Source organism: Chanodichthys erythropterus, chromosome 3 (assembly GCF_024489055.1).
Source record: "Chanodichthys erythropterus isolate Z2021 chromosome 3, ASM2448905v1, whole genome shotgun sequence".
Taxonomy (NCBI): Eukaryota; Metazoa; Chordata; class Actinopteri; order Cypriniformes; family Xenocyprididae; genus Chanodichthys; species Chanodichthys erythropterus.
In genome coordinates, this window is record NC_090223.1 from 29459545 (window position 1) to 29477771 (window position 18227).

At 35.6% G+C, this 18227-nt stretch overlaps 2 protein-coding genes across 6 annotated transcripts in view; both read left to right on the forward strand.

The window, feature by feature from the left end:
- The first annotated feature begins 1772 nt into the window (after window positions 1-1772).
- On the forward strand, window positions 1773-11280 carry LOC137010736 (aquaporin-1). Its single transcript, XM_067373016.1, is given in 8 exon segments — window positions 1773-1821; window positions 5593-5678; window positions 5803-5867; window positions 6005-6135; window positions 6239-6543; window positions 7660-7821; window positions 9052-9131; window positions 11106-11280. Coding segments are annotated over 8 exon segments (1053 nt in total).
- A 1517-nt stretch (window positions 11281-12797) lies between these two features.
- The window catches only part of itga2b (integrin, alpha 2b), a 41810-nt gene continuing 36380 nt past the window's right edge, over window positions 12798-18227 (forward strand). For 2 of the 5 annotated variants that reach the window (XM_067381668.1, XM_067381667.1), the window contains exons 1-11: window positions 12799-13251; window positions 14061-14191; window positions 14311-14408; window positions 15054-15213; window positions 15362-15411; window positions 15584-15629; window positions 15815-15937; window positions 16897-16941; window positions 17058-17101; window positions 17221-17283; window positions 18107-18159. In XM_067381668.1, coding sequence (XP_067237769.1) covers window positions 13076-13251; window positions 14061-14191; window positions 14311-14408; window positions 15054-15213; window positions 15362-15411; window positions 15584-15629; window positions 15815-15937; window positions 16897-16941; window positions 17058-17101; window positions 17221-17283; window positions 18107-18159 — 989 coding nt within the window. In that variant the 5' untranslated portion in view covers window positions 12799-13075. Of the gene's footprint in view, window positions 13252-14060; window positions 14192-14310; window positions 14409-15053; window positions 15214-15361; window positions 15412-15583; window positions 15630-15814; window positions 15938-16896; window positions 16942-17057; window positions 17102-17220; window positions 17284-18106; window positions 18160-18227 lie in introns of all 5 variants that reach the window. The other 3 variants (XM_067381670.1, XM_067381666.1, XM_067381669.1) reach the window with 3 other exon arrangements.

Here is an 18227-nt window from a genome sequence, read left to right on the forward strand (position 1 = left end):
GGAGGAGGAGCACTTTAAACCTCTGTATGCAATGTTGTTCACAGCCAAAACAGATAAATGAGAGTGTGTAAAATAACTGACAAGTGTCGCAGAGTGGCCTGCCCACATTAGTCCTCTACCCTGACATTAATATCATGTTGATTCAATTCATGAAATATATCGCTGGAGGGTTAAAATATTTGTAATACATCTTCACACAAATCTGGCATTTTAGCATTACTGGGTAAATGAGGGATTTGGAAATGCTGTCTAATTTCTGTAGAGAGCAAGTGTTACATGATAATGTTGCCATCTAGTGAGAGAGTGTTAAAAAAGCAAAGTGGTGCATGTTGAACATGGTTTCATAAAAAGGGCTAATGTTCATAATCAAGAATGCTTTTTGACTTTTAATATCTGCTTTTTGCAGGAAAACTTTCAAATCAATAACTTTACTTTCTTTGTCTTTTACCTACTAAAAAGTTAATATTACTGTGTGCCCTTGAGTCCTACTTCAGTGGCTATCCTTTTATGATTAAATAAATCTCTGCACTTTAGCAAAGTTCTGCATCTGTGGCTATCAAGGACAAATGGCATGTTTCTACTCTAAACCAGACAGTAGTACCTTTGGAACAGCAAAACAAAATCTCAATATATATCTCAGGATTTTGACAGTATTTATGTTTTTGCTCTGAAATGGCTTAAAAGCCTTTTACATGTAAAGAGTAGGGGTTGGCTTGTTAAGGTTTTTTACAACTCTTATGCACACAAAAGCTGAATTTACTTCCCCAAAAAAAAAAAAAAAAAAAACATATATATATATATATATATATATATATATATATATATATATATATATATATATATATATATATATATATATATATATATTCAGAATTATTTGCTAAATAGAAACTTCAAAAGAACATCATTCACTTGAAATAGAAATCTGAACAAAATTCTTTAAAAAAAACTTTTAAAAACCCCAAACTTTTGAACATTAGTTTGTAGTTCACTTAAAGGAATAGTTCACCCAAAAATGAAAATTCTATCACCATTTACTCACCCTCAAGTACAATGTAAGCCCGAATAAGTTGGCAAAACTCAAAAAATTTGAGGCAATCAGTTGCAGTGTTTTTAAGTTAAGAAATTTAGAGTTTAAGCAGAACTGGCAGGTTTTTATTTTGTACTCCTACACTTTAATTGTTCTTAATTTCAAATGTTTGAGTACTCTAATTCATACAATTAACTTAAAAATTTTTTGTAACTTCAATGTGAATATTTTTATTAGTGTAAACTTAGCTATAACAAGCTAATTCAGAAAAAGCTTATTTGCTAACATGTTAACAGCAGCATGATATAACACTTGCTGAATGAGTGCAGAAAAACATTTAAAACATTTAACATACTTGCTCTCAAACTAAGCCGCATGCACCGCTTGTCACCATGATGGTAACTCTCCAAAAAGAGATCTGTTGGGTTACTGACATTCTTCCAAGTATCTTCCTTTGTGTTCAGCAGAACAAATTAATTCATACTGGTTTGGAACTATTTGAGTGAACTACTTAAATTATGGCAGAATTTTCATTTTTGGGTGAACTATCCCTTTATCTGTATAAACACACAATCTTTGAGGATATGTAATGGCAGGTCCCAAAGTCCAAAATCATGACTGCTACATATATACAGGTAGATCGCCCAGCCCTAGTTTGAAAATTTTGATGCCACTCACTGAGTGTTACAGTGACTCAAGGTCAGCTAGCAGTCAACAGATCACAGCTATCAGTTGGATGATCATGACACACAGCTTCACCCTCACCAGTGAGGGGCAGGCTGGAAGACAGGGCGTGAAAATGGAAGTGTCATCGCCTTTGATTATGGGAAGTTAGAGGTGTGTGCAAGGAGAATCTTTGCCCAGCGTGAACTGACCTCTGTGGGGTCTTCAATGCACAGATGATGAATGAAAGAACAGGTCTATAGACTGTTTGTGATGATGTGGTGCAGGTGGTCTGACTTGAGCTGTAATTTATTGTGAATTTTAGTGGACTGATTTAAACATTTCAGTTTAACAATTCAACATGTTTAGCTCAAATAATAAAGGAAAAATGTGTTTTTTTTTTTTTTTCCCAAACAATACTGTTATCAAACAGGTTTCTCACTAACATCCTGTCACAATTTCACTGTCTTTTGAATAAAAATGGTCTAAAATGAAATAAGAACTGATCATCCAATGACTGTACCCACTTTGTTCATTAAAAATGAGTGAGTCAGAAAACTCTGATGTATGATGTATGCCTGCTTTAGGGCTTAAATCACATAACTTCAGAAACCATTTTCACCTTATCAAAAAATTTGACAGTTTTAGCCTTATTAGATTTGTCATTAATAATACATACAGACAGCCGAAGTTGGAGGCAATTATAGCAGATGTCATTTGAAGACAGACTTGGCTTATCTTCCAATGGACAAAATTGCCTAGAAACTTTTTTTTATTCATTCACCAAATTCATCTTCTATTTTCAAAAACCAACATTATGGGCCTTTAGCAATGTGATTCACTGTGAAAGCTTTTTGTATTTAATTTTTTAGTATGACTTGCCCTTTGGTGTGAACTGAATAGCAGCACTTGACATGATATGCAAGTCAGCGGAAAAAGTGCAATGATGAAGACTTTTTCTCCAGGAGAAATTTCACTAAAAGAACAGACGCTGATGTGAAACCCCTGAGGTCTGAGTAAATTCCAAAAATCCTCCAGTGGAATCTAATCCAAAATGATACCCTTCTGAACTTCTTACACACAAAGCTCTTGTGCTGGTGGGGTGACCAAATGTAATCTTCAAATGCAGGAGGGGTGGCCTGATTAGATTTAGTACCTACATGGTTTTGAGGCTCTGCAGAAGCCCAGAAACGATTTACAGATGGCCACATCTTGAGGATGGACAATGAATATAAACCCAACCCTGTCCAGAGGAGAGACTGAACAAAATGAACATAAATCTGAGAGCCGGCTAAAACCGCAGACTGAGGTTGTAAGATAAGACGCCATCAACCTACTGAGACGAGAATATTGACCTGGAATCTTAATACCGCTTTGACCTTAGAAAGACCTAGACAGCCTATTTTTCTTGGATATCAGCTAAAAATATTATTTGTGTACCTTATTTCTCTTTCCAATGTCAGATGTCTGCTTAAAGGGGAACTATGCAAAATTCACATTTATATTGTTTTTGAACATAATATTGTGCCACCCTTTTGTGGTAGAAATCCATACACTGTTTGTTATTTTCCCCATGAATCTGAAATAGTGTCTCAAAATGAGCCGTTCAGGAATGTACTCCAATGTGACGTCACATTTGGAACAGGCCACGCCCACAACAGGTGACAGATTCTGCCCTATTAGCTTAGCTCCTCTCCTGAGTGAGCTGTACACAGTCCGCCATGTTATCTCCTAGCCAGGGGTGCTTTTCCCAAAGTGAACTATGGTCGCAAGTTCTGTCGTTATCAATAGAGTTCAATGGGACTTACGACCTTAGTTGACTAACAATGCTTTCGGAAAATGCACCCCAGAGCATTTAACAGCACGAATCAAATAAGAAATATATTCTTATTAAAGCTACTAAATTTCAAAATCAATCAAGAGCATAATCCATGGGTCGGGCAGGCCAAGTAATAAAAAATAAGATTCCAATGAATTGTAGGTGGGTCATGGGTGGGTGAGAAATAAATCATTAATGTGTTGATTTTAATAAAGACACGGAACTCTCACTTCACGGTAAAAACACAACAAACATGCGCCGCTCTTTTACTTTAGTTTTAAACAACAACGTCAGGAAAAAACAATCAAGGAAAACATGCCTAGAACACCTCCCAATGCTCATTATATAAAACACAAAGAAAAAAACAGCTTTTATAGGCAAAAGTAGCAAGTATTTAGTGACCTCCCTTTACACTTGAGCAATAGCAGGAAACGGGCTCTCTTAAAACTAAATGGAATGGAAAAGGACTGGAAGGCCAACAAAACTTTCAAAATCTGATGAGAAATTTCTGAGTTTCATTTTTGAGAAAACGGAAGAAGTCCAGAAGGTCACACTAAATCTTAATTTTTGCTTAAAGACTGGAAAATAAATATGGTTTGTCATTGCTAGAACAAAGCTGGTGATGGCCCAAGACTGTACATAAGCTTAAATTATTTTGATAAGAGTGTTTTCCAACATAATTATGGCAATATTAAAAGCGTATTTTTTCATCAGGCACTAATTTGCACTCAGTTGCGAAGTCTACTTGTTTAAGCAGAAATGGAGGCAAAACAGATCCAGGCATTTTACTGAAGTAGTTAACCAGGACGAAACAAGTGATGGGTATGTGATGTAATGGCTATGAAGTGCTTTATGTAAAATTAGCCAAAAGTTTCACATTTCTGGACCCTTTACAGTTGTGGATCAACCATTCTATTATTCTAACCTACTTGTAAAGCACAAAAACAAAGGACATCATCCCTGCTCCAGATGTTTTTGCTTTCATCTCATTCCCACAGAATCTTAAATAATGGCTAAAAATATAAACAATGTGATTTTGTAATGTCAGTATTAACAATTATGGCTGCATGATGAATTGAAATAAATCTAAAATATGGCTTATTATGGCTTAGTGCGAATTTCAAATTCTGCACTGTAAACCCAAACAGTATAACTAACTAAAAATGGAAAGTACCTTTTACTGAAAATGTGCCAAAAAGTTTAACTAATTATTATTTTTGAGTTCATTCAACATCTATCAGATATTTAAGTTAACACTAAATATTTTTCTGAGTTTTTACAACTCCACTATAGTTTAGAGTTCAGGGAACTTGAAAAAAACAGATTTAACCATAATTAAATATTTTAATGTCAAACATATGCCCTAAGTGCAGAGGACAGAATCCATGTCTGCAGATTAGAACTGTGTCAGCAGCTCCTGTGGCAAGTTGAACTTCCTCAGCTGTCGAAGGCAACCTCTGCTGGGCCTTTTTCACAATGGAGCCTATGTGAGTGTCCCATTTTAGGTCCTGAGATTGTAGCGCCCAGGAACCCAGTTGCTCCCTCTCCCCATACATTGAGTCCTCCAAGTGTCCTTCTGTCAAAAGCCTCGTCATATACACAAGGGTTAGCTGTTTTCCCCTAAAAAGGTAACCTTATATTTCCTAATTATGTTTCACTCATATCAACCTTATCCTGATCCTACATTCATACTGTGACCTCTATAGAATGTCATAGGAGCTCAGCTTCAAACTGTGCAGCCATTGTTTTGGTCACCCATGTTTTCACAAGATTTTTCACTCTTTCTTCTCAGTCACTTTGAGAGAACTTGCCACCGAAAGTGGTGAGCAGGTATGGACCTTATCCCTTCGAATAGCACTCTCATACTTTAATTTTGTGATTTGAAATTGAGGTTTGTTTGCATTTGGATTTGTCCAGCTCAGAACAAAAGCACAAAAGCATTCTTTACTTTCTTCACAATATGCTTTGGCTCCTCTCTGATTTTTATGGCCTACAAAGATCTAATAGCTTTCGTCTTAACACTTGCTGGGTAGGTACTTAGTAAAATGTTGGATATTTGACATGTTTTAATCCCTTTCAGTCATGACTACCTCAGAGGAATACATGAGAGCCTTTTCGATAAAGGGACTGAATCAAGTCAGACCCTCAAGCTTAGCCCCTCTGGCAGTTGAAACCCCAGAGTGAGGACTGCTGGTTTTTGATAAGAAAATCCAATCGGTGCTGGAAAGGAGACTTTTAGAATATGGAGAGAGTCTGAAAGTAGTTTCTGGTTCTTCACTTTGCACCTGAGGAAATTGCAAGCCTTTTTATAACAGTGTTCAGGAAAGATCAGGCCAGTGGACAAAAGAAGGCGGGGTGAATGCTGAGGGATCCAACTGAACACGTCACAAGGTCCCATATTGAATGCCAAATATAAGAACGACATGGCTGTGAATTTGAGCAATTTAAATATCATTTTCATCATGTTGATGTCTCTTCAAGGTCTGATTTAGAATCAGAACTGCAAATTCAAAATTATTTGCTATTGGAGATTGGTGCAATACAAAGTGACCAAAAGACGAGAAGAAGAAGAAGAAGAAGCACCATGAAACCCTTGTCCACATTCAGTTTGATTCTGAGGGATGTGTGGTCTGACTTGTTTTTACGTGACATGTTCTGTGAGTTTTTGGGAACCCTTTTTTTCCTCTTCATCAGCCTCTCTTCTGTCGTGCTGTGGCCGCATGCAGGGCGTCTGTCCTGGGACTCCATTACAGACGAACCCCTTCCGACGCTGGACTCTTCTCCGGCATGCTCAACCGACCCACTGTATGTTTCTTTGGCCTTTGGAGTTTCACTAGCCCTGTCCTGTGTCTGCCTCGGTGAGGTTCACCTCAACCCAGTGGTTACCCTGGCATTGGTCGCAGGCTTAAGGGTGAGTCCCTGGCGAGCTGTCCTGATGGTGGCAGCCCAGCTGATTGGTGCCCTCAGCGCCTGTGCTCTGCTGTTCGGCATTACACCAACTGCCCTAAGGAGCAATCTGGGGATAAATGAGGTGAGATGTTTCTGGTCCTACAGGTTATAGGTCTGTATGGTTCTCTAATATTATTTTGATATCTGTGTTCTGGATTATGTGATTTCTGTGTCTTCTGACATCTTTGTTCTGGATCGTCTGATTTCCGTATTTTCTGATATCTGCACTCTGTATCTTCTGATATCTGTATCTTCTGATGTCTTTGTTCCGGATCGTCTGATTTCCGTATCTTCTGATATCTTTTCTGGATTGTCTGACTTATATTTCTGATGTCTTTGTTCTGTAGATCATCTTGTCTCTGTGTTTTGGATCCTCTGATTTCTATAATCTGGATCTTTTCATCTCTGTGTTCAACTTTGTCAGAATCAGAATTAAATGTAGTTTAATGAATTGCCATTTGATTTCTTTGGAGACTTGTGTCTATAGTTAATGTGCTTGCACAATAAAATTAGGGCTTTTATTCAACATTATTATGTTAACTCTGGGTAATTGCCAAGCTGTTAAGCCATTCTCATTTATTCCACAATCTAATTTAATGATTTCTTGCAAATTATTCTCAATTTCATTGTGACATGCAAAGTGTAATACTTTTAATTCTCTAATTAGCTAATTCTGCTTTTAATTTTGATTAACTCTTGATTGTTATTTAACAATGCATACTGTAGAAACTGGATAGTAAAAATGTAGGAAACCATATTATATTCTATGTTATTCCTGTTCAGCTTGAAATGACATCTCATACCTATCAAAGTGGATCACTACATTTTCTTCTGCATTCTCTTTTGTGTTTGTGTGTTTTTGGTAAAATACAGACCTGTCAAAAAGTTTGTAATAGTACACAGAAATACAGAGGCATCATAATAGAATTACAGCTCTGTAAATCACTGAAGAGAAGGAAATGGAAAGTATCAAAATAAGAACGAGCAAGAAAAATTTAAGTTTGAGGGGAAATGTGGGATGTGTGTGTGTCAGAGTAAGTGAGGAAAAAGCAAGATGGGGATAGATGGATGGAGGGACAGAGAGATAGTTTATACTTTGCCAGGTAATTGGAGTGAATGAGGAAAGGAGATAGAGTCAGTCTGAAAAGACAGATAGTGTCCAACAATAACAGCTAAAACTTCACTTACCCTCCTTCAGGTGGCCCCGGGGGTATATCTGTATCAGGCTCTGTTAGTGGAGATGGCTGTTACGTTCCAGCTAGTGCTATGTGTCCAGGCTGCCACTCATCCCAAATCAGGGTTTTCCTCTGTGGCCCCTGCAGTCATTGGCCTGTCTGTCACCCTTGGTCATCTCATGGCGGTAAGGATGGCAGATGAGAATTCTTCAGAGTTTTGAATAAAACTGAAATTCACGTTCAAGATACAAACTTTCCAATGAATTAAATGCTCACTGGTGCACAAGAGTGAAATGGTGGTCATTTTTGTTTTAGTCATAATTCTGTCTTTTGATGAAAATATTTTAAATTTTAAGTATTTAAAATTATACACTTTAGTGTATATTCAGTTTGTACAGTGTATTGTAAGAAATTGTAGTCTGCCTCGACCCAGATTCCACTCCAAAGTATATTTTAGAATCAGCTCATCCTCAAAATGGCTTAATTATCATAGAGAAGAAGAAAGTCAACTGGTATATTGTTTATGTACCATTTGGTTGATCAAATCCTGAGCAAATGGTGAATTGTAGAATGGGAATGGGTGTGGGACACAGAGAACCATCTCAGACAATGAGGTGTCACAACTTATTAACATACAGACCACAGCTGGTAAAACATGAGAAACAACATTTACACGAAGAGTGGTAAACTGTAACAGGATAAAAGGTTAGAGATTTGGATGTTCTGGGTTCATTCCGACTCCGATGAACCCAAGGTGCTACTCGCACTTTGTCACTGATACGCTGCAATAAACTTCATCACCGAGATCTTCAACGTCCTCATAATTTTTTCTTACAGTATGTTCAGTTTCATTTTCACTGTGTTCTGTCCCTGTTTGCCTGCCTGTGTACCCTATAGTTTCCTGGGTTGTTAATTAGTTCCAGTTCCACGCACCTGTTTCTGTTCAGTTGATTACCCTCCCTTTGTATTTAAGCCCTGAGTTCTTTCAGTTTGGCACTCTGTCTCATTCATGTGGTTGGTTCCTGAGCTTTATTTCCTGTGTTTTTTGTTGAATTTATTGAAGGACTTTTTGTGTGATCTCCTTTGTGATCGTGCACTTACTACAGCCATACTGTGACACAGTTGTCGTATTAAAGGGCTAGTTCACCAAAAATGAAAATTATCCCATGATTTACTCACCCTCAAGCCATCCTAGATGTACTCTTCTTTCAGACAAACACAATCAGTGATATATTTAAAAATATCCTTATTCCTGCAAGGTTTATAATGATTGTGAATGGGGAGCATTATTTAATTTTATTTGTTCTGAAGCACAAATTGACAGCTTGTTTGCCCCAAATAAATAGGGAGAGATTTGGCAAGAAGTTTGAATTTGGCAGGAGACCCATAGTTGTCCTGTGTATTTTGGTCTGCAGATTGGCTTCACAGGCTGTGGAATGAATCCTGCCAGGTCATTTGGTCCAGCTGTGCTGACTATGAACTTCCACAATCACTGGTTGAGTAAATATATATATATATATTATATATATATATATATATATATATATATACAGTACAGTCCAAAAGTTTGGAACTACTAAGATTTTTAATGTTTTTAAAAGAAGTTTCGTCTGCTCACCTACATTTATTTAATTAAAAATACAGTAAAAACAGTAATATTGTGAAATATTATTACAATTTAAAATAACTGTTTTCTATTTGAATATATTTCACAAAGTAATTTATTCCTGTGATGCAAAGCTGAATTTTCAGCATCATTACTCCAGTCTTCAGTGTCACATGATCCTTCAGAAATCATTCTAATATGCTGATCTGCTGCTCAAGAAACATTTAATGTGTACAATTGTACAAAATATGTGTGTACAATATTTTTTTTCAGGATTATTTGATGAATAGAAAGTTCAAAAGAACAGTGTAACATTATAAATGTCTTTACTGCCACTTTTGATTGATTTAATTCATCCTTGCTGAATAAAAGTATTCATTTCTTTAATTTCTTTAAAATAATAATAATAATAATAATAATTCTTACTGACCCTAAACTTTTGAACGGTAGTGTTCTTTTGAACTTTCTATTCATCAAGGAATCCTGAAAAAAAAAAGTACACAACTGTTTTCAACATTGATAATAATCATAAATGTTTATTGAGCAGCAAATCATCATATTAGATTGATTTCTGAAGGATCATGTGACACTGAAGACTGGAGTAACGATGCTGCTTTGCATCACAGGAATAAATTACTTTGTCAAATATATTTAAATAGTACACAGTTATTTTAAATTGTAATAATATTTCACAATATTACTGTTTTTTTACTGTATTTTTAATTAAATAAATGTAGCCTTGGTGAGCAGACGAAACTTCTTTTAAAAACATTGAAAATCTTAGTGGTTCCAAACTTTTGGACTGTACTATATATATATATATATATATACATATATATATATATATATATATATATATATATATATATATATATATATATATATATATATATATATATATGGGGTGTAACGGTACGATTTCAGTACATTAGGAAAAATGACCACACTTTCGGGTCCAATTCTCATTATTAACTAGCTATTAACTATGACTTTTGCCTCAATTAACCCCTAATTACTGCTTAAGGTAGATGTTAAGTTTATGTATTGGGTAGGATTATGGGATGTAGAGTATGGTCATGCAAAATAAGGCATTATTTTGCTTTACATTAATCTGCTTTATAAGCACTAATAAACAGCCAAAATCCTAGTAACATGCATGCTCATAAGCAGCTTAATGATGAGAACTGGTCCCTAAACAAAAGTGTTACCAGACAAAGGAACAAATGCTAGGTGTCATTTGTTTTGAACAGACAGTAGTGCAAATCACAGTTTGTTCCACCTAGCAGCATTTAGTCCCCTAGCTGGTACAGTACAGCCTCCTATAAGCACTAAGCAATAAACAGAATGCACTCTTGCATAGGTCATATTTTTTTGCAGGGCTGATAAAAAACAATAGGTTTTTGGTCACAATCAGCTACAAAACTGAAAAGCATCTTGTGTTATAAAAGTACAAAATAAATAGAATAATGAAAAATAAAACGTGCATTAGAAGTGTTAAAATTTGCCCCACTTAAAATATATTTAAATTATACAAACATATTCTCCTTTGCCCATGAGTGCAGAAAGACGTATTTGACGCATGTGCACAGCTAGTGGACTTTGTTTTCAAGCACTCAAGTCATTCCCATCTGCGCTGTTCTTCTTCTGCTCTTTTTCCTGTTGTGGCGGTTATCAAACAGCATTGTATTACCACACGTGCCCCCTTCTGGATTGGAGTGTTAACCGCCTGCGACTGACTGTATTTGTCACCTAACTGCATGAGCTGAATTGCATGAACAAACTGACTCGCGAAATGACAAGTGCTTTGTGCATATATAACTATATAATAACAAAGTATGCTCATGCCTCATCTGGCCTTGTGCAGGTGTATTGGGTAGGGCCTTGTGCTGGCTCTCTCCTTGCCTGGATCCTGCATGATCTGGTGCTCCATCCTCGTTGGAACTGCCTTGGCGACTGGGTGACAGAATGTAAGGAGGTGCTCCTGAAAGATCTTTCAAAAAAGCAGCCCAGAGGTCCTGAAAACAATATGGAAGCATAGTCATTCAAATAAACCTTGTATCTCCATGCAAAATTGTTTAAGGCATCACTGACTGCCTATTTTTTAGAAGTCTTTGCTAAATAAAGCAAATTAGCCCATCCTTAGACCATCCATTACTGACAGAGATTGGTGGATTGCAGGTGTGTAATTCTGAGCTCAGATACAACTATGTAATCAGGATTGGTCCAAACAGCATCTAATCTCTTGCTCCACTAGTGCAACCAAGCAGATGTTTGTTTTTTTTTGTTGTTGGTTTTTTTTTCAGCTAAAATAAGCTTAATTTTGTATTAGTTTAGCTTCTACTGTGTGCTTTATGGAAACATAATCCCCTTGCATTTGACTGTTTCTATCTCAATGTGTCTGCCTCTTAGGTTTAATATCTTTGTGTAGTTTTGTCATTTGAATTAATTCAGTGCGGTACAGAATGTAGTCAATGTCAGAAAAATGAGATGAAAATCACTCTGGGCTTGTAACTATTTAGTAACTGTCATTTTGTTGTTATTAGGCTGAAGTCAGCAGATTGTAGTGGGTTTTGGGATTCAACAGAAATACATTAAGAGAATATTTGGTAACACTTTACAATAAGGTTCATTAGTTAAACATTAGTTAATGTATTAACTAATATGAACTAACCATGAGAAATACATTTGTTACTGTATTTTAATAATGTATCAGTAAATCTTGAAATTAACATTAACAAAGATTAATAAATGCTGTATAAGTGCAGTTCATTATTAGTTTATGTTAACTAATATAGTTAACTAATGTTAAGTAATGAACCTTATTGTAAAGTGTTACCGAGTACTTAATGCTTATTCATGCATCCATTTTTTAAACTAAATGTAATTGTAATGTGGATGATTAATGTTAATCATAATCAAACAATATATACATATTTATTTGTTGAAATAAAACTAATGTGAATAAAAAAGAACAATGAAACTTCACTAAACAAAAACAGGGAAAAAAAAAAAAAAAAAAAAAATCTCCTTTGACATGCACTGGAAAAAGCACAGAAATAAAGTCACATTTAAACATACCCAAACATACGGTACTTAATCTGACCAAGTATGTCCCTCAAGGGGTAGAGAGTGGAAAAGTCTTTCACTCAGCCGCCAGACCTAGACGGATAAACAACAACTAATACATTTATTGGAGGGCATTTTGAACAGCAAGTCAATTTTTCATATTTAAAGAGCAGATTAATTGCTTCAGGGTGCACTCAGACCCAAATCTGCAACAGATCTAAAAGAAAACTGAAAAATGTAATAAAGTTTTTACAATTATATGAGTAGCTATATTTATTGGAAGTGTGTTATCTCTTAGGGTGTGACTTCCTGACCATAGCCTTGGCTTACACAATTCTGTCTCTGCATCACTTCTGAAAATGCTCCTCCTTTTTTTCTATTTTGAGGTGTTCTCAAATTACTTTTTTTTTTTTTTTTTTTGTGATACATTTTGTGGCCTTTTTATTTTCTCTACTATAATGTAGATTCATTGAACGGCATAGCTGGGTGTTGATATGCTGCAATCTCAAAACAGAAAATTAATTTAAAATGACAAATTTTAGTAATACATGCCACAAAACACTTACTGAGCATCCAGGAAACCCATGATGTGTATGTCATTTATCTAAAGGAAGCACATCTAAAACAGACACCCACAAGTTTCATATTAACTCCAATAACCACAGAGTAGTATAACGAGTTGTACTGACCTCTCCCAAAGGGACAGAACAACTTCTTCCTAGTGGCAGAGAGAATTGTGTAGAACAGCTTTGGACGACTCACAGAAGATGGAGAAAAGGCTGGAAGTCAGTTTGCTGTTTTTTACTGGTTATTTATTCATATTCTTTTATCCAAATCACATCAGTGGTTTTAACCTGGATCTGAACAAATACACCGTCTTCTCAGGCCCTGAGGACAGCTACTTTGGGTTCTCAGTCGACTTTTATCAGTCAAGCAGCAAAAGGTGAGTGGTGCTGACCTCCACAGCAAACTTTCTGCATATGTATTAGCTGGTTGATTCCTTCAGAATCTGTTAAACCCTTCAACTAATCATTACAATTATACACTGCCATTCAAAAGTTTGTAGTCGGAAAGATTTTAAAATGTTTTTGAAACACAAGGCTCATTTGATCAACAATGCAGTAAAAACAGCAGTCTATTTTAATATTTTACAAAATGTAATTTATTCATGTGATGAAAAGGCTAAATTTTCAGGAGCCATTACATTCTAATATGCTGATTGTGATAAAGAAGCATTGCATATTATTGTCAGTTTTGAAGTTGTACTGCATAATATTTTAGTGGAAACTTTCTCTTTTTTTTTCTTTTTTTCTTTTTTGATGAATATAATTTATTTTAAATAGAAATCATGTGTAACATTAACTGAGCAACTGATTGCAATCTTGCTGAATAAAAACTTTTGAAGTGTGTGTGTGTGTGTGTGTGTGTGTGTGTATGTGTGTGTGTGTGTGTGTGTGCGTGACATTTCATGAGTCCTCATATTTAAAATAGCTTTAAAACATACTAAACAATGTTTTATTAAAAATGTAAAAATGCAGAATGTTTTCTGTGATGGGTTTAGGGGATAGAATATACAGTTTGTGCAATATAAAAACAGGTCTATGGAAAGTCCTGTTAAAACATGTGAATGTAGTGTGTGTGCGTGTACAATGTATAAATTATGAACATAGATGAATCATGCATTTATCATGCATTTTTGTCACTCTAAACTGGACATTTCTAATTATGTATGCTCTGTTTTCCACCCTGCAGTATAAGTGTGGTGGTTGGAGCACCCAGAGCAAACACCAGCCAGCCTGGGATCTCTCATGGCGGCTCTGTCTTCATGTGTCCCTGGACATCAAGTGGAGAATCGTGTCAGACATTAAACTTTGACCAAAAAGGTGAGTATAACATACTGTAGTAGTATATAGCTAAGTATGCATTATGTAATATGTGTATATAAATGTAAATTCTACCACACTCTTTCCTTTTTTTTTTTTTTCCAATTAATGTTTCATAGGTGATGAAAACATCACGTTTGGTAACATGCTCCTAATGGCTCACAAATCAAACCAGTGGCTGGGCGCTTCAGTTCGAGCCTACAACAACTACATCTTGGTGAGTTACTGCATTTCACAAATAACCCTCACAAAAGTAAGTTAATAGAATTTAACCATGTTGTTTCTTTAGCTAAAGCCTTATATTCTTTTAAGTTTGACATAATTTGTTGTAATTGGTCATGGTATGCGAATTATTCAGGAACATTTGAAGGGATTTGTTTCAGGTTTGTCTTGGCCAACCGTAATTGTATTTTGCCCCCTCAAAGCTAACCGTCAGCTTTCGTAAACAAAACAGAGTAGCCTATGTTTTGTTGTCGGTAAATATCGGTAAATGTACGATAACGTGGGAAATAATTTCACTAGGCATACTTATGTTTTGTAGATGTATTGTCAAATAACAATCCTAATGGGAAGCGCTGTGAACGGTTGATATGGTTAATGTTGTTAGTGCGATTTGATTAACTTGTAATTTTAGAGATTAGCTACTGAAACGTTGTTTGAAAACACTATTGAAACATTATATATAGGGATATGTATTTATTTAGCTGATTTGTCCTGTTTATGTTCATTTAATGTTTCATATTTCTTCTCCAGTTGCAGTGAAAGAACTAGCCTAGATAAACTAAATTTACGTTTTTCAACTTTGAATAAAATAATGGCTGTGGTTACTTTAAGGGTGTTTTTCATGTTTCATATGAGGTAGGCCTGTGCCCCTTTGTTCCACTGGAACGTGCTTTTGGAAAAAGAGGAGGCCATGAATACACCTGTTGGGAACTGCCAGCTTTTGAACATGCAGACAGGACAGTTGGCAAACTACGCCCCCTGCAGGGAAGAATATGTTGAGACGATTTACACCAGAGGCTGTAAGACACTGAATTTAATGCTATAGATTTACAGCTCTGTTTATAAATGTGAAATACCAATACATTGTTATTACTCTTTGATGCCTAATGTTTCAAGCACTTCAATAGCACTCTAATTGACCAATAATGATCAAATCCCTATGTGCAGATCCTGACAGGCGTTATTGTGAGGCTGGATTTACCACGGACATCACCAAGGTTCCTTGCTACTTTTATTCTGGCAGTGGAGTAATTTGCAAATTTGAATGTATTTGCATATGCTTATATATACAGTATACACCATATAAATAGGCTATTATCTATTTATTAAATAGTTTGACATCTCTTTTTTTCCACTGCATGTAAAAACTGCTTGCGTTGGTTGTGACAGAATGGCAGAGTGATACTTGGTGCACCAGGAGGCTATTATTTTCAAGGTAAAATATGTTAGAAATGCTATGTAGAAGAGGCAGTCTTCCAAAGAGTGTCACCACTAGAACAAGGCTGTCATTCAAACGTTTGAAAAGAGGGTTTTTGTGTTAAATGTGCATTGACAGAGCACCTTCAGTGGGGTTTATATGTCTTTGTGAAGTGTGTCATGGAGCTTTCCTCTTTACTTCAGGTCAGATCATCACTGCATCTCTTGATAACATCATGAGCAGTGGCAGGACATTCTCTCCCAAGCACTCGGTGAGCGGTGAGACCAAAACACCACAAAGACGAGACTACTACGACCTGTATCTGGGTAAGATGTGACAGCTGTCATTGGAAACGGAGACCAAAAAAGCTACACTCTTAGGAAAAAAGTATCATGGTCACAAACATATTATCTATAGAGTGCCCCAGGGATGACGCGTTTTTGTAGGCAAAACCCGGAAGCGAGTTAGCATTTTAGGACTTCTGGTTCCAACGCCGTAAAGTCTATGGGTTTTTTTAATGGGTTTTAGCTAAATCGCCTGAAATAAGGTCTGTGGTTAACAAAGCCTCTAAATATTTTCACGTTTTGATCTATGACATAAAACACACCAGTTATTGTGATTTTTTAAATTTTTACTGTGTCTTCAAAATCGGCGGTTGCTAACAAATTGCTAAAAGGGACTACTTCCTTTGGCGGGGACTTTAGACGTCATCATGACAAACGGGACATTTGGACAGCATTTCTCATTAAAAAGTGGATAAGTATTCATACACAGCGCATATATAATCAGTGAGCATGTTTATAAATAGAGTTGTTTTCTAAATAAAGTTTGAGGACACTTGGTGGTGACGACGTTGATCCGCGACCATGGTGTGCTGTAGTCCGTGTATAGGACTTTATTTAGGCTTAAAAATCTATAAATGTTGAGTTAATCTTGTAAAGATTATCTTGATAGACAAAATGTGTAAGTGTCATAACCCTTTGTTAAACACAGAGCTTATTTTCTGCGATTTTCCAAAAGTCTATGGGAAAAATGCATAGGCTTTCAGTCGAGGGAACCCGTGCGAGCTAACTTCCGGGTTGGCCTACAAAAACGCGTCATCCCTGGGGCACTCTATTCAATGCTGATGATAAGAAATGTTTCTTGAAGCACCTGGCAGAACCCTTTAAGGTCTCATATAGTACCTTTTCTTCTAAGACTGTAAATAATGAAGTGATAATGATAAAATCTGAAACATCCAATTAGGGTTTTTTGTTTTGTTTTTTTTTTGTTTTTTGCATTATAGGATACTCTGTTGCTTCTGGGCAGTTTAACGAAGACCGCATCCCAGGTGATAAGCCATCTTACTTTTTATGTTTTATGTTTTTAAATGCAACATGAGTTTGGTCTGCAGCTCTTATACGCAATATTATTTTCTGACTTTTCTTTATTTGATAATGATATCAGATTATGTCGTTGGGGTCCCAAACGATCTGCACACTGCAGGCTCTGTAAGTTTTCTTACACTGTTACACGGATGATTATGCACTCCGATTATGCTCTTGCACAGTTGTACAATTGATTATGGAATTAATCGGTGTAATCAGTCATTGTACTGTTCTTTTTTTAGGTCAAAATAATAAACGCCGCAACAGTGCCTCTGCAAATCATGAAGGCGATAAGTGGCACCCAGGTTAAACTTGTACAATTGTGTTTAAATTGTTCTCAGATGTGTCTGTTATTTGTAGGCTACACTAACGTTCAAATGTTTGGGGTCAGTGATGTTTTGTTTTTTTTAAACAAATAGTTTTGTTCAGCAAGGATGTTTTAATTCGATCAAATGTGACAGTAAAGAAAGACCTTTATAATGTATTAGATTTAACAAGACAGTACATGTAATTTGACTGTACTTACTATACTGTAAAATTATATTTTTTTACAGTAAAGAATATAAATTACCTTATAATTTACAGTGGAAAATCATTATTATATTTAACTTTTATGGTAAAATATTGTTAAAATGGTTTTATTATACACTATCATTCAAAGTTATGAGGTCAGTAAGATATACATATTAAAAAATTCAAATAAATTTAAAAATCAAATTAACGCTGTTCTTTTCATCAAAGAATTCTGAACGAAAAGTATCACTGTCACAAACATATTATCAGTTCTACATAATCAGAAATGTTTCTTGAGCATCAAATCATCATATTATAATGATTTCTGAAGGATCATGTGACACTGAAGGCTGGAGTAATGATGCTGAAAATTCAACTTTACCATTACTGGATTATTATAATAGAAAACAGCTATTTTAAATTGTAATAATATTTCAGAGTATTATTGTTTTTACAGTATTTTTAACCATATAAATGCAGAATGGGTGAGCTCAAGAGACTTTTTTCAAAAACATTATAAAATCATACCGACCCCAGACTCTTAAACGGCAGTGTAGCCTGTTGTAAACTAAAGATAAAATGCAGTAATTTTACCTTTTGTCTTGCCTTCTGTAGATAGCATCTTATTTTGGGCATTCTGTGGCAGTAACAGATATTAACAGAGATGGGTAAATGATTTTTGTAGAGGCCAATTTCTTTTTCTGGTAGTTCATGAGAATTTCTAAAATGTTTTTTG